A 15,799-nucleotide genomic window follows, 5' to 3' on the forward strand; every position below is an offset into this window, starting at 1 on the left:
AGTACCTTTCTTTCAGTCTCCCTTTTTTTCTCCTTCGCTCTTTCTCCCGCTCTCTCTTCCTCCATCTCTCTCTCTCCTCCTTTCCACCAAGCCACAAATCGTCGGCTCCCATATATTGTGACAAAGCTGCGGTGGCTTGTAAGCACCGAAATGTTTTCGACCGAGAATTTATCGCCAAGCTTGTGGCTAATCTTAGCACCAGGTGCCTCCTAGATCAGGAGGGGAAGGTCACTCATCAGTTAAAATCACAATAAGAAAACAACTTCATCTCGCACAATATAGCTGCATGTCTGCCATCTTGACAACGTATAGCGTCCAGTGGGTCCGTAATGTTTTCCACAGACACTTTAGAGGACAACAGGGGTGTAAATCCTCCCTCCGATTACTCTCCAGCACCCAGATGATTCCACTGGACCCTTTAGGCTGCAGTCTGTGTGTAGAATGGTGCTGGAATGTTGCTTCATTTTAGATGATCCTTGGGCCCATTTGTGTCATCTGCTCACCTATACTAGCTGCTTCTGATGTATTCCCACTGCATACAGATTAGTTTTAGATATGCCACATGGTGTGTGATGCATTGGTTGTTTAGGTCTGGGTTCTTTCTGGGAAAAGTCAAGGTGTATATGGTATGGGGATATAGGTCCATATCTTTACTTGGTTTTTGTGTGTGTGTGTGTGTGTGTGTGTGTGTGTGTGTGTGTGTGTGTGTGTGTGTGTGTGTGTGTGTGTGTGTGTGTGTGTGTGTGTGTAGCTGATAAGAAGATGATGGTGCCATCGTCCACTTCTGGAGGGCAGCAGCTATATTCCCAGGGTAGTCCTTTCCAACCTGGGCACTCAGGGAAGAGTTTCAGGTGGGCTTTGTTTGTGTGTGTGTGTGTGTGTGTGTGTGTGTGTCTGTGTATGTGTGTGTCCATCTGTGTGTCTTTGTCCGTGAGTGTGGAAAACAGCATGTCAGTGTGGAATGCCTTGCCAGCTCTAACACTTTCCAGAACAAATTCTTTGTCTGTTTAACTTGAGTGTACTTCAGTTGTTTGTTCTGGGCATAAATTCATGGATTATAGATTCCGTTATTCTAGTACATTCCATCCACCGTACACTGATTCCATAATGAAGTCCTACATTTACCCAAATGCGAGAAGAACATCTTGGCTCAGGGCCTCAAGAAAAAAAAACAGCTGCACGGACCAAATGGTGGAACACAGACTCCAGCCAAGTTCTTCTAAACCAGTTCAACCAGTTCAGGGTTCTGGGAGGTTTTACTGGGAAAGCTTCTGTCATTTACTGGGAAATCTTCTGTTTACGTAAACGCAGCCATAAAGCACTGATTTTAATATGTGTATCGTGTGTTTTAGCTCGTCGGTGATCCATGTGCCTGGGGTGAACGACATCCAGTCGACGGCTGGCTCTGCGGGCCAGAACTTGGCCCAGATCTCCCGGCAGCTCAACCCAGGTCAGGTGTCCTGGACGGGCAGCCGGCCTCCCTTCTCAGCCCAGGTGAGAGCTGTCTCCATAACGGGGGTGAGGGGGTGCAACTCTATGCCACACTAATTGCCCCGTGGGCTGCCACTATCGAATCCAGACGTGCGCGTAGGCAGAGAACGACGGCCAATTACCGTGTTTGCCACGGCTTCTCCGTCACACATGCGTGTGGAGGCATAATGTTTCCCCCTTTTTGTTCCATTGTCCTAATATGTTTATTATAGTGAGATGACCCTGGAAATGGCAGTAATGAATTCCATCCAGACGGTTTAGTACCCTGTTAGTCATGCAGTGTTTACAAGAATTTATTTGAGCAATATTTGCTCCCTGTGTCTTATCAAGTTTTCAGTGTATACAGAATGATTGGTATTGCTTAATAGCTCCTAACCATTGATTGCTGGGCTCCAGTCCCAGCCGACTGTTGGCAAGAAACTGGTTTTTCTTCAAATCGTAATCTATTCTAAGACCATTCATCCCAAATGTAAAGCCCTGGATTGTAAATACCCCGAGTTTGCCCCAGAGGGAGTGCAGGTGGATGGTGTGGGTTCAGGACCTCACCACGTGTGCTTCACCCCACAGCAACAGCTTCCTGCCCAGTCTGGCAAGGCCCAGTCTTCCCCGTTCGGAATCGGCTCCGGGCACAGCTACCAGGCAGACCCGTCCTCCTACAGCCCCCTGTCCAGCCCGGCCACTTCCTCTCCCAGTGGCAACGCCTACTCCAACCTGGCCAACCGCAGCACAGCTTTCGGTAAGACTCCGCCTCCATTCGGACCTCCAAGTGGTGAAGAGAAGATTGCGATAGCAGAAAAGGGTGGCCTGTACCATTTATCGTACTTCAGGAATTGTGAATGCTTCATCACAAGAGCCATGCACTTCTCTGCAGGGTGGTCCCAGCACACAATAAGAGACTTTGTGACGTGGTGGATTCATTAGTATATCGCCATAGTAAATACTAGGGCTGTATTCAACTAAGGATTTTCATAGTCGAATCTGATTCGTCAGCTTTTCCCTTTAGTCGACTAATAGTCGAATCGGGTTTATTTATTTTTTATTTAGAGCATCTTAAACGGGATCCCGTTCTCATTCAGGACTTTTTTCCTCTTCAAAGTAAAAACCTAAAACACTCAGATAAATGAATAAATACGGTAGGTTGGCTTTATTCAGCTTTTATTTATTTACTTACTTATTTTTTATGAAACGTTAGAGAACATTAACCGTCAGTGCGCATTGCGCATATCGAACTGTCAGACAGGCACTGTGCAAAATGTCAAAAATATTTTAAATAAAATATGCCTGCCTGAAAATATAAAAAAATTGACACACAACAGCATAAAAGGAAAGGAAAGGTTCAAGTAACGGGGTTTAAAAGCAAACAACAAAAAATGTTTAGAGGCTCACTTGCCGAGAGGCACCGCGACGAGACGAGATGACACGACCGAAACGACAAACGGCTGAACTGGTTTTTTTTTTTCGCCTTACGCGTTTTAAATGGTATGCCATGTTGGGTGTTGTGCGAAATGAAAGACGTTGATGACATAACTTGCACTTTACTCATCTTTATCTTTTTCAAAATACTTTTGAAGTTTTTTAGTAGCCATTATAATCTCGGTAGATGCTGCGTATTCTGCGTGTTCAGCTCCGCTCGGTTGGATTGTGCAACTGCAGGGTGTGATTTATTAATGTGTAGTAAGGAAGATGCCTATTGTTAATGCGCAAACACCATTTTTAAATATTTATTAACAGAAATTAGGATGATTTTATTTGACAAAAGGCTATATATAACGAAAACAAAGACATTTCATGTAACAACTAATGCTTAGCTGCATCCTTGGGCACCCCCATGCAGTTAGAATGGTACATTCGACTATGACGTTCATAGTTGACTAGGGGGTATAGTCGACTATAGTCGAATCAGCGACTATTGCAGGTCACCCCTAGTAAATACCCTCTGATAATGTCAGCTTAATGGATAAAAGTAGGTCTAATGAACCCAGTTGGGGGTATGGTCATCTTGCGGACAGTTTAGAACTAATGTTATATTAGTAGCCACAGTGAGTTACATATTACATTAGCTGTGTAGAAAGTCTTGTCTTGCCATTCTAAACGAGAGGCAATATGATTGTAACACCTTGCAGTGCTAACAGAGAAATGTAACAAGCTCTAGAGGATGATGCTTGATGCATGATGCTTGTGGGCCATTTAGACCTTGAAAAAACACGATTTGCACCCTGACAGCTTCTCTGGAATGGAGGAAGAATGCTCATCATTGGGAAACAGCCAAAACGCCTCTGTAGTCAGTCTGGCTTTGGTCGCCAAAGCAATTCACATGCGTGTGAACAGTCAGGCACTCATCAGCTCATTCAGAAGAGCCTCGTGGGTCGCTTTCCTCACCCACAATCCCGCAGCAGTGTTTCCGACACGTTTGTCATTCTTCCCGACGGCTACAACAAGACCCCGTCAAAAAGACGACCTCTTCCTCCAGCGGAGGGCAAAGCCACAGAAACCGAATCATCTCGCACCTGCCGTGTGTTCCGTTTCTTTAGACCGTCCGAGCGACAGCTGGCCGGCTTCCCACACCTCTGCATACCTTCGTGCGGCGTTAAACGAGACCCGATCGCGAAGCGGACCGCGTGCACACACATAAATACCAGGTGTAGATGCAGGGGTGAGACGTGGCTGTTCGTTATCCGCGTAACGATACCCAGACGCAGATGGCATCCTTCATGGCGGATGAAAACGGGAGGTCTCGGACCAGGAGAGACACACCAGGTTCCGATTTCCCCTCCCACGGCCATGACAGACGTGGCACCATAAACCGAAACGATCTTGCGGCAGATCAGGGCTCTTTGCTAGGAGGCACCGTCCACAGCTGGTCGTGGGTCCCGTGCCGGCTGTGAGGTCAGCGGACCTGTTGCGTGCGGGTGGAATTAAGGATTACAGGGCCGTTGGGGGACGGGGGCTCTCACGAGGGTGTTTAAGTATCTCTCAGAACTATCTGTCACACACATGCGCACGCACCGATTTACAGGCCAGAGCTGTGAAACGTTCACTTTCCAAATCATCTGAGCCATGTGTGAAGCGAACATCCAGGCCAGCTCGTAAACCTCAAAGGTCAAACGCAGCTTCTGAACCAATCGTTAACTCACTGAGCTTTCAGTCATTTACTCAAGATGTTGGCTTTGGTATCTGGCCATTTTTCGTCTAAGCATTTTTGACACCTGGAGAACTAAGAGTTTATAACTCTGCATGCCGTATGGGAGGAGAAGATTAGCAGTCTCGAGGTAGATGTGGATGTGGCTATGAGTGCAGGCATCGGGAGACTGCCTTATTTGTTTTATGTTCTCTCAAGAAAATGCACACTGGGATGTCCATTGCTAACAGATGTCTGATCTTTATCCATCTACGCTGTACAGTGTGCAGAAAATTGACCAGCCAGCAGGGCGGGGCTAGAGGAGCGAGCTCACCCAGCAGGTGCACAATTCAGGAACTTCTGTTCAAAAATGATTCGCAGTTTTAAATCTAGTTTCTAACATTCAGTTAAGCACTTTGTTGCATGCTTACACAAAGTGAAGGAAACTTTATTATTGTTTCATTTGCCAGCTCAGTGATAAAGAACAGTGATAAAGCACAAATCCAACAGCCCGTGAAGTGACAGTGAAGTAACAGCACGCACACACACGTGTTTATGTAAAGACTGCTCGTGACACACACGTGTTTAAGTAAAGACTGCTCACGACACATGTGCTTATGTAAAGACTGCTCATGACACATGTACTTATGTAAAGACTGCTCATAACGCATGCACTTATGTAAAGACTGCTCATCACACACATGTTCTTATGTAAAGACTGCTCATCACACACATGTTCTTATGTAAAGTCTGCTCATAACACGTGTTTATGTAAAGACTGGTCATGACACGTACTTATGTAAAGACTGCTCATAACGCATGCACTTATGTAAAGACTGCTCATCACACACATGTACTTATGTAAAGACTGCTCATCACACACATGTACTTATGTAAAGACTGCTTTTAACACACGTACTTATGTTATGACTGCTCATCACACACATGTACTTATGTAAAGACTGCTCATCACACACATGTACTTATGTAAAGACTGCTTTTAACACACGTACTTATGTTATGACTGCTCATGACACACACGTGTTTATGTAAAGACTGCTCATGACACACATGTACTTATGTAAAGACTGCTCATAACACACATGTTCTTATGTAAAGACTGCTCATAACACGTGTTTATGTAAAGACTGCTCATGACACACATGTTCTTATGTAAAGACTGCTCATAACACATGTGCTTATGTAAAGACAGCTCATAACACACATGTTCTTATGTAAAGACTGATCATAACACATGTACTTATGTAAAGACTAGGGGTGTGACGAGATGTAACTCAGCGAGATTTCTCGTCGTGTAAAAAATCTGTCTCACGGGATTTGTGATCCAGCAAGCAGCCAGAATGACGTTGGAAAATACAGGTATTACTATTGAAGATGCCCCCGCCACTTTCAAATAATTTGTTTGGCAGCAATTTGGGTACCCCGCATAAATGATAAATGGCAAGAGAGTGACTGATAAGACACGGACCATATGCAAACATTGTATGAAAATAAAGGTCTGGTTAACAACGGACCAGAGTTACAACCGACTTTTTTTTTTTTTTTTTTTTTCGCACGGTGTGCGGAGGAGCAGTGGCAGCACAGTGGAGTGTTGTGGGGTGTTGTGGAGTTTTGTGTACGATAAACTGAGGCAGCGCAGCCTCCACCGCAGCCCATCTCGGCAACGCAATCGCTCTTTCTCACGCTGTACGCACGAGAACATTGTTCGTTTTCTTCTACACTGTATTTACGATCAAAGCGTATCTAAATCTAGGGTCACGCTTAACGACGAAAACTGCTTTACGACGGACTTTTCAGTCTCTAAACCCATCGTTAAGCGGGACTCACTGTAATATTGTTTGCGATTGTAAAAAGGAGAAATATTTAATTTTATTTATTGTATTTTAACTTTTATGAAATTTTATTTTAATTTCAATTTGTAGAGGAAGAAGTTTATTAAAAGTTCATGCTTACATCATGCATGTTAAGAGTTATAATAAAACATTTCAAAATGCATGTGTAACTTGGTTAAATAAAAGTCTGTTGTCCAGTCATATCATTTGTAATTTTAGTGTTCTTAAATCTCGTCCCATCTTGTTCTCGTGAACCCAATATCGTGTCTCGTCTCATCTCATTAGCTAAGTGTATCGTCACACCCCTAGTAAAGACTGCTCATGACACACATGTACTTATGTAAAGACTGCTCATAACACATGGGAGCTTTTCAGTTCAGAGGGGTTCTCTAAATTACCCAAATGTCATGTTTGAGCATGTAGTTACCTCTGTGTGTCATTTTTGAGGGTGTAGTTACCTCTGTATGTCATGTTTGAGGGTGCAGTTATCTCCATATGTCATGTCTGAGTGTGCAGTTACGTTCGTGTGTCATGTCTGAGCGTGCAGTTAGCTCTGCTCTCTGGTCCAAGTGCAGTGTTTTTTGGCTGAAATCCGCCATGTGTTTTTATACACCTTGAAGGTGAAGCGTTTTCCCCAGTGGGACGTAGCAGCCAAATCCAATTCAGACACAATCAGCCGACCACAGTAGTGGTAAAAAAGAGGTGGGCGTGGCCATGGGGGCGGTGCCCTGGGGGCGAGGGTGGGTGGACGTGGCGATGGTACTGCTCTGGTGAAGCTCCTCTTCTTCCTCCAGAAAGATTACAGGCACGCACCTCCGTCCTGCTCAACCCAGATATCAGCTCTGCTCTGTCCCAGTGCGCTCTCTGCGTCCGGCGGGCTCTGAGCACCCGTGTCCGCCAACTCCCGCTTGCTGGCACGGCATGCGCGTTTGTCTCGAGCGACAAAGATTGTTTGGGTGACTCAGCAGCAGGAGCTGGAGAGAGGGATGCCCTTTCCAACAAACACCCATGTTTCCATCAAAGTGCGTGGGCATGTTGATGCTCCTCTGCTGTTTGTATGAACAAGCAGTCTTTGCATGTCAGTACGTTTGGGTGACTTTTATAAGCTGGCGGTTTTGTGAGCGAGCGTGACTGAATGAGTGTGATTAAGTGAATGCACCCAGTTTAGACAGAAGCCAGAGGAGAGTGTTTACTTCTTATACTGGCTCTCTGCATCTCTGAACCACACACATACCTGCACACACACACACACATCTGCACGTCCGCAATTGGAGGGAGGAGACGATGATTGAGTGGCGCGGGAGAGGAGGGCGAGTCAGGAAGCGGCGGACGCAGCAGGGCGAGCAGAGGCGAGTCAGGAAAAGACGTCAGAGCGACACATTTACAAGGGGGGCACAGCCCGGCATATCGGGAAGGAGACGGACCCAAAGACAGACGACGCGAGATAGACAGAGAGTTAGAGAACACGAGAGCTACAGCTGGGCTGAGCAGGCTAGCGGCGTGCGCTGCCGCGCTAAGGAAATGAGGGGCGTGACCCTTCATCGTTCCCTCATCAGGGAGGGGACGTGGGATGTGGGCCTCAGCCACGACCCCTACGCCAGCTACCGGTCCAGAGACACCTCTCACGCTCCCGGCTCTGAGAGGACTTATTAAGGCGTTTGTCGGATGAGACGGGCGTGTTAAAGGTGGGCACTCACCGGCATTCTCACACATCGCCCGAAGGGTCCTCTCTCTCGCACGCCACTGAATAGCGTGTCTGAAGCAATCAGTGCGTGTGAATAAGACTTGTGTGTGTGTGTGTGTGTGTGTGTGTGTGTGTGTGTGTGTGATAGGGATGTGCAGAGAGTCCAGCAGTATTTGTGTTTAAAAATAAGGACATCAATGTGGCAAAATGGTTGTGGAAAGTAAGTGAGTGGTCAGAAATCCCACGATAACCATGGAGAGAACTTCACTAGTAGACAATGGCGCTAACAGCAAGTCAGCTAGCTAGCTATAGAACAGCTGCCTGCAGGAGAGTAGATTAATAGTCTATATCAACATCTCAGGCTTCGTCAATAACAAATGCAGTTTGCCACAATCACGCAAAAGGTAGACCTGCTTCTACCCTGTCAACAGTCCAGGCTATGATGCGGGGCTAACAGGTCGACTGCAGGCTAATCTCGAAGCGTACGCATCTTCTAAGCCATGGACAGTGCTCCGCTTCTCCAGTGATATCTGCAGCCGTGCGAGACACGGCCAGCTGACGGAGCGCGTGTAGGCGGCGTCGGCCTCACGCTTCGCATCAGGAGAACAAAACAGCAAGGAACATCATAATAATCGACATCCGCGAAGCTGATCACAAGAAGTCGGAGCCGTGGCAACGACCTGCGTGTTGACTGTTCTGTCAAGTCTGTGCTCTCTGTCATCTACGCTCTGCTCGTCATCCTGTCACATCAGCACGAGCAGGCAGACCACAATGTACACACACACACACTGATATATACACACATACACCGATATTTACACACATATACACACATACACCGATATATACACACATATACACACATTTACACACATATACACACATACACCAATATATCCACACATATACACACATTTACACACATATACAGATATATCCACACATATACCCTCATTTACAGATATATACATACATTTACACATATTCATACATACATTCATACATACATTTACATACATATCCATACTAAGGATGTATATCTTCCCCACTAAGGTAGATTCGATACACATCTCGATACACTGTCACCGAAACGATATAACTGCGATACTCTGAAACCGGTGGCAGAGCTAGACTTTTATCCTTGGGGTGGCCAGAGGGTGGCCAAAGCTATTTTAGGGGGTCCATAGACTATGACAATGTATATTTACGAAAAGCATTCAATTGCAATCAAAATCTGTAAATGTTATACTTTTCATATCAAGTACATCTTAAGTACGCAGGAGATCAGATTTGTGTATGAAATTTGCAGTTTTTTAATAATGTGCAAAATGTACAACATGTAAAAGTAAAAACACAGATGTGCTACTTCTGGCATATCTTACAATCCTATTGCATATATCTACTGAACTGAACACATTTAACTGAACTGGGGTGAGTTTCCCAAAACGTTCTTAGCGCTAAGTAGCTACTTCGTAACCTCATATGAAATGTATGAGGTTAAGAAGTACTTAGCACCAAGAACGTTTTGGGAAACTCACCCCTGATCAGTTTCTGAACGGTGCCTGTAGCATTTCACGTGCGACACTTTTTGCTTTCAGCCGGTGTTGTGGGGCATTCCGACAACCCTCGTTTATCCGCATAAAGACGCTACAGATTATATTGTCGATTTATGTTTCTATACATAAATAAGAGCTAGGTTTTAATTATCCATCACAGCAAACTGCATTATCTATGTCCAAAGCCACACTGGCTCAAGGGTGTTAATTATTTTAAATAAAATACACACTGGCTATACCGAAGTTCACCTCTGACCACGACATCGCAGTATTACAGCAGTATTATGTCTAAATATCTAGTTAGGACAAAACTAGAGTTCTCAATGAACTAAGTTATAATCACTGTAACTCCGGAATATCATCTGTAGCGTCTTTATGCGTGTGCAAACGAGGGGACTCGGAATTTGGCACAACACGTTCGTTTGAAAAAATTTCTCCGTCGACGCAACAGGCTCTCAACAAGATGTGCGATGCGGTGACATGTCAGTCATCTGGGGGGGCACTTGGGGTGGCCAATCAGAATTCAGGGGGGTCCAGTGCCACCCCGGCCCCTGCTTTGGCTCCGCCTATGTCTGAAACACCTTGTCGATACGATGCGATACAAATCACTCCTGTTCATGATATGATGCGATTCAAAATGATTTCATAACGACATGACTTATTATATAAGGATTCGGTTTGATAAATGATCATTCGATACAGTTAGTTGAGGTTTGAGGATGTATTGGCCTAACCCATCAGTTTTCTTAACTCAAAAGCACAATTCTACTTTACTCTCTAACAATTTAAGGGATGTGTATGCATCTGGGGTGGGTTTCCCGAAACGTTCATAGCTGTAACATTCTGCACTGGGCAGAACAGGGAGGTGGACACAAACGCTGAGGAGAGCGAGATTGAGCTGAGACAGCTAGGAGAGGGGGGGGCGTAGCCCTACGTGACAGTAGCGCTTCGTAACCTCGTATGAAATGTATGAGGTTAAGAAGTATTTAGCGCTAAGAACGTTTCGGGAAACTCACCCCAGGTTGTTTTCAATGGAGCAAAACCAATACATAATATAAAAAAATGCATAATTCAGTATATTCAGACAGCATTAATTTATTCAAGTGAAATTATTCAGTTATTTTCTCAATCTATATTTATACAAAACATTTAAAACATAAGATGAACAGTTTTTAAAAGTACTGTATTAACATAGTGAAAATTATGATCTGCAACTGTCTGCTAGACTTACGAGGTGGTAGCGGCCGCAGAGATGTCCACACCATGCCGTCTTTTTATGTGTGTCGCCAGGTTCGATGTGCTACTAACGTATTTAGCCCCATGGCATTGTTTGCAGATTGCGTGCGTGTTGTCAAGTTGACCACCTCGCTTAAAAAACCCAAAATATTGCCACACGTTTGATTTGTGTGTCTTTTTTGGTGCATTAAATATCTTTGTCGTTGCTAATGCTCTCGTGTCCCTCCATCTTTGTTGTGTAGGTCTGCGTGTTTGCGTCAGTAACTGAGGACATACAGTGAGTCCAAGAAGTATTTGATCCCTTGCTGATTTTCTTCGTTGGCCCACTAATAAAGACATGATCATTCTATACTTTTAATGGTAGATGTATTCTTACATGGAGAGACAGAATATTAATAAGAAAATCCAGAAAATAAATCTAAGGAATATATATTAATTGATTTGTATTTCATGGAGTGAAATAAGTATTGGATCCCTTAGTATTCATTAGCAGTTCTGGCTTTTACAGACCAGTTATCAATCAATCACAATCAATCAAATTTTATTTATATAGCACTTTTTACAACAGTTGTTGTCACAAAGCAGCTTTACAAGTGCCGAGTCCTAGCCCCCAGTGAGCAAGCCAAAGGCGACAGTGGCAAGGAAAAACTCCCTAGTTTTTTGCATGAGGAAGAAACCTTGAGAGGAACCAAGACTCAGGGGGGGAACCCATCCTCCTCTGGCCGACACCGGTCACCATGACAACAACAACAATAGACATTCACAATCAACTTGTTACCTGACCTGAAGCCACCTGTTCTCACTAATCACTTGTGTGAAAAACACCTGTCCACAGAATCAGACAGATCACACAGATTTCAAGTCTCCAACATAGGTAAAACCAAAGAGCTGTCACAGGACCTCAGAGTCAGAATTGTTGACCTTCACAAAGCTGGAATGGGCTACAAAAAGATTAGTAAGGTGTTGGATGTGAAAGTAACAACTATTGGTGCAATTATCAGAAAGTTTAAAGAGTATAACATGACAATCAACAGACCTCGGCCTGGTGCTCCAAAGAAGATTTCGCCTCGTGGGGTGATAATGATGCTGAGAACGGTCAGAAATCGTCCTGCAACCACTCGGCAGGAGTTAGCAAATGACCTGAAGGCAGCTGGGACCACAGTTTGCAATGAAACAATTGGCAACACTTTGCGCAACAATGGATTCACATCCTGCAGTGCCCGAAAGGTACCCGTGCTGAAGAGAGCACATGTGGAGGCGCGCCTCAAGTATGCCAATGATCATTTGAAAGATGAACCAAGTTATTGGGAGAAGGTTTTGTGGTCAGACGAGACCAAAATTGAACTTTTTGGCCTCAACTCCACCCGCCATGTGTGGAGGAAGAAAAATGCTGCCTATGACCCCAAGAACACTGTGCCCACCATCAAGCATGGAGGTGGAAGCATAATGTTTTGGGGGTGTTTCTCTGCCAAGGGTACAGGGCTACTACACCGCATTGCTGGGAAGATGGCTGGAGCCATGTACCACACAATCCTGAGGGACAACCTCCTCCCCTCTGCCAGGGATCTGAAAATGGGCCGTGGTTGGGTCTTCCAACATGATAACGACCCTAAACATACAGCAAAGGTAACAAAGGATTGGCTCAAGAAACATCACATTAAGGTCATGGTGTGGCCCAGCCAGTCGCCAGACCTCAATCCGATCGAAAATCTATGGAGGGAGCTGAAGGTCAGAGTTGCCAAGCGACAGCCCACCAACCTTCATGATTTAGAGAGGATCTGCAAAGAAGAGTGGGCCAAAACTTGTGGTTAACTACAACAAACGTCTCACCGCTGTGCTTGCAAACAAAGGCTTTGCCACTAAGTATTGAGTGTGTTTGGCAAGAGGGATCAAATACTTATTTTCCTCATTGAAATACAAATTAATTAAAATATATTCTTTAAAATTATATTCTGGATTTTTGTCTTGATCTTCTGTCTCTCCATGTAAGAATACATCTACCATTAAAAGTATAGAATGATCATGTCTTTATTAGTGGGCCAACGAAGAAAATCAGCAAGGGATCAAATACTTCTTGGACTCACTGTATATATAATACATCTGTAACTCTGTAACATATGTGTGGCCTTAGGTTCCAAGAGTGTGTAAAAGTAAAGTGTGTTTTCGACATGCGTGCGTGTGTTTGTGTGTGTTCAACGCATGTGTTTGTGTATGTGTGTGTGCGTGCTCTGCAGATGTGTCGGGTGAGGGCAGTCAGAGTGGTGGCCAATTCCAGGGTCGGCCATCCGAGGTGTGGTCCCAGTGGCAGAGTCAGCACCACAGCCAGCAGACAGGAGACCAGCACTCTCACCCCCAGACCAGCCAGTCCGAGGTGTTCCAGGTAGATACACACACACTCACACACACTCACCCCCAGACCAGCCAGTCCAAGGTGTTCCAGGTAGATACACACACACTCACCCCCAGACCAGCCAGTCCGAGGTGTTCAGGGTAGATACACACACACTCACCCCCAGCTATCCCAGCCAGTCCGAGGTGTTCCAGGTAGTGTGTTATCATTCATACACACACACACACACACACACACACACTCTCATCCACTCATACCCATCCCAGCCAGTCCGAGATGTTCCAGGTAGCGTGCAGTCATGCATACACACACACACACGTACACTCACCAAACAATAGTTCATGTTCTGCCTTTGTGTCCTCTGAGACGGAGCACCCACACTCGTGCTGATGGTGTGCGTACCCCAGCCCACACTGCATCCAGAGCAGTCTGACCCAGATGCCTCCCTGGCCCGGCCCACCACATAGATGCCTTTAAACGTGAACGGCACGTTCACCTCCCAGCCCTCCAAAACACACAGACCCTGAGCACACGGCGCTGTAACCCCCACGCGATCCGGACGTGGCCTAAACAAACCTTTCGCTTCTTCCACTTGTCTCCCACCCCGCTATGCGAAGTGGAACCTGGCCTAAAGAACCTCTCGTTTCCTTGCAGGACATGTTGCCCATGGCAGGAGACCCTACCCAGGGGACAGCCAACTACAACATCGAAGACTTTGCCGACCTGGGCATGTTCCCGCCGTTTTCCGAGTAGCTCTGGACTGACCTTTCCGTCAGGGTTGTTATTTTCCCCCGGGGTTCTTCGGGACTGCAGTATCGACATCATCCTCCTCATCCATCTTCATCACCATGGTCATCATCATCAGTCCTACTCAAGTACACCAAGATCCACAAACACGTGAATGCAGTATTGTGCATACGGTCCGGGTGTTCGGACGATTCCGTCACCTGCACAGATCTCATTATGGGTCTCGTGTCTGATTATCTGGTAAACACACACACACATTACGAATGCTTCATCTGTCAAGGCCGGTTTTGCACAGGTAAGTATCCTACGAGAGGATATGCTTTTGAGTTTCTGGTTTTGACGTCATCATGTGCGATAAGTATTTTCCGTGTTTTTCTGTGCTGACAAGAGACTTGTTTTCGCTCAATGTTTCCCCCGACCTCCATCTTACTTTGCCAAACAGCATCTGGCTGACAGAACTTGCACCAGCATAACACAATCCAGCATTTTGCTTACTGTGGAAAATATAGTCTATGTAGTGACGTCCATAATATAGCTGAACTAAAAATAGTTGTAGATGGATATATAAACAAAAAAGTGTTACATTAAAAGCGAAGAGTCAACTCTGTCGCTTTCTTTTAAATTTTTTTAAACAAATTTGCTACACATTCAGGCTTCAAGTGCTCTTTGTAAAGCTCCCCTCCGCCTGACAACAGGAGGTGCGTGTGGAGCGTTGTTGCGGTATCTGTCCTAGTCTCCGTGGCTACAGCAGCTCTGTGTGGCTTTTGATTGGCCCGTTCTGGTCTAGCCCTTCTACACTATTAAACTGTGCTGTTTATCATGAAGGACCGACAGCAAACACTTGAAACGGGAGGGGGGGGTATCTTTTTGCTAAATCGAAATGGATGTTTCTATGTAAATAATGTGATTTTTATGGCAAGATCATGTTTTCTTTCACATACACAGCTACATGCGTGCTTGTGTAGGTTTAATATCATTGTGTGCAATGTGCGTGTGTATTTAACTCTTGGTATTTAGTTAGCCTGTTAAAAGTACAATGAGTTTAGACTTGTATAAACTGTGTAAATGTGTTCCATTATTTTTGTGTAACTTTATGATGACAAATTGTGCTTGTGACAATAAATTCTCATTGAATACGTGGTTTCAATGAAACAGACTTGTGTGTTCAGTAGGCTGGTTTGTTTACACAAAATACATGTTTTCATATCAGAAATGGTTGGTTTTCTTTAACTGAGTGCAGAAATTACATTAAATAAATGAAATGTCATCTCTCGACAGAAAAGACAAAAAAAGATGGAAAAGCTGTGCAGTTTCTGTCACAACTGGGTCAAGGATCTCATGCCAACAGGGATCTCTCGCCAATTGGGTCAGGGATCTCACGCCAATTGGGTCAGGGATTGCATACTAACTGGTTCAGGGATCTCATACTAACTGGGTCAGGGATCTCATACTAACTGGGTCAGGGATCTCATGCTAACTGGGTCAGGGATCTCATGCTAACTGTATCATGGGTCTCATGCCAGCTAGATCAGGGATCTCAGGCCAACAATCTCAGGATGAAGGCAGATAAAACTAATATGCAAATCTTTCGACGTGGACGGGCTACACAATATTGCCAAAAGTGCTCAGTGAATTCCAGCATGGAAGTGATAGGATGCCACCTGTGCAACAAATCCTAAATATTTTCATAGTGTTTGGGAATGACAGCAACTGAGCCACGAACTGGTAGGCCACGTAAACTGACAGAGCGGGGTCAGTGGATGC

The 15,799-nt window shown here is 45.1% G+C and overlaps 1 protein-coding gene across 6 annotated transcripts in view; it reads left to right on the forward strand.

Moving 5' to 3' along the window:
* The window catches only part of arnt2 (aryl-hydrocarbon receptor nuclear translocator 2), a 57,339-nt gene extending 42,148 nt beyond the window's left edge, over window positions 1-15,191 (forward strand). For all 6 annotated transcript variants that reach the window (XM_077023016.1, XM_077023019.1, XM_077023017.1 and 3 more), the window contains 5 exons: window positions 752-851; window positions 1,353-1,494; window positions 2,059-2,227; window positions 13,173-13,318; window positions 13,943-15,191. In XM_077023016.1, coding sequence (XP_076879131.1) covers window positions 752-851; window positions 1,353-1,494; window positions 2,059-2,227; window positions 13,173-13,318; window positions 13,943-14,041 — 656 coding nt within the window. In that variant the 3' untranslated portion in view covers window positions 14,042-15,191. The remainder of the gene's footprint in view (window positions 1-751; window positions 852-1,352; window positions 1,495-2,058; window positions 2,228-13,172; window positions 13,319-13,942) is intronic.
* Window positions 15,192-15,799: the final 608 nt, after the last annotated feature.

The sequence above is a fragment of the Brachyhypopomus gauderio genome, chromosome 12 (genome assembly GCF_052324685.1).
Source record: "Brachyhypopomus gauderio isolate BG-103 chromosome 12, BGAUD_0.2, whole genome shotgun sequence".
NCBI lineage: Eukaryota > Metazoa > Chordata > Actinopteri > Gymnotiformes > Hypopomidae > Brachyhypopomus > Brachyhypopomus gauderio.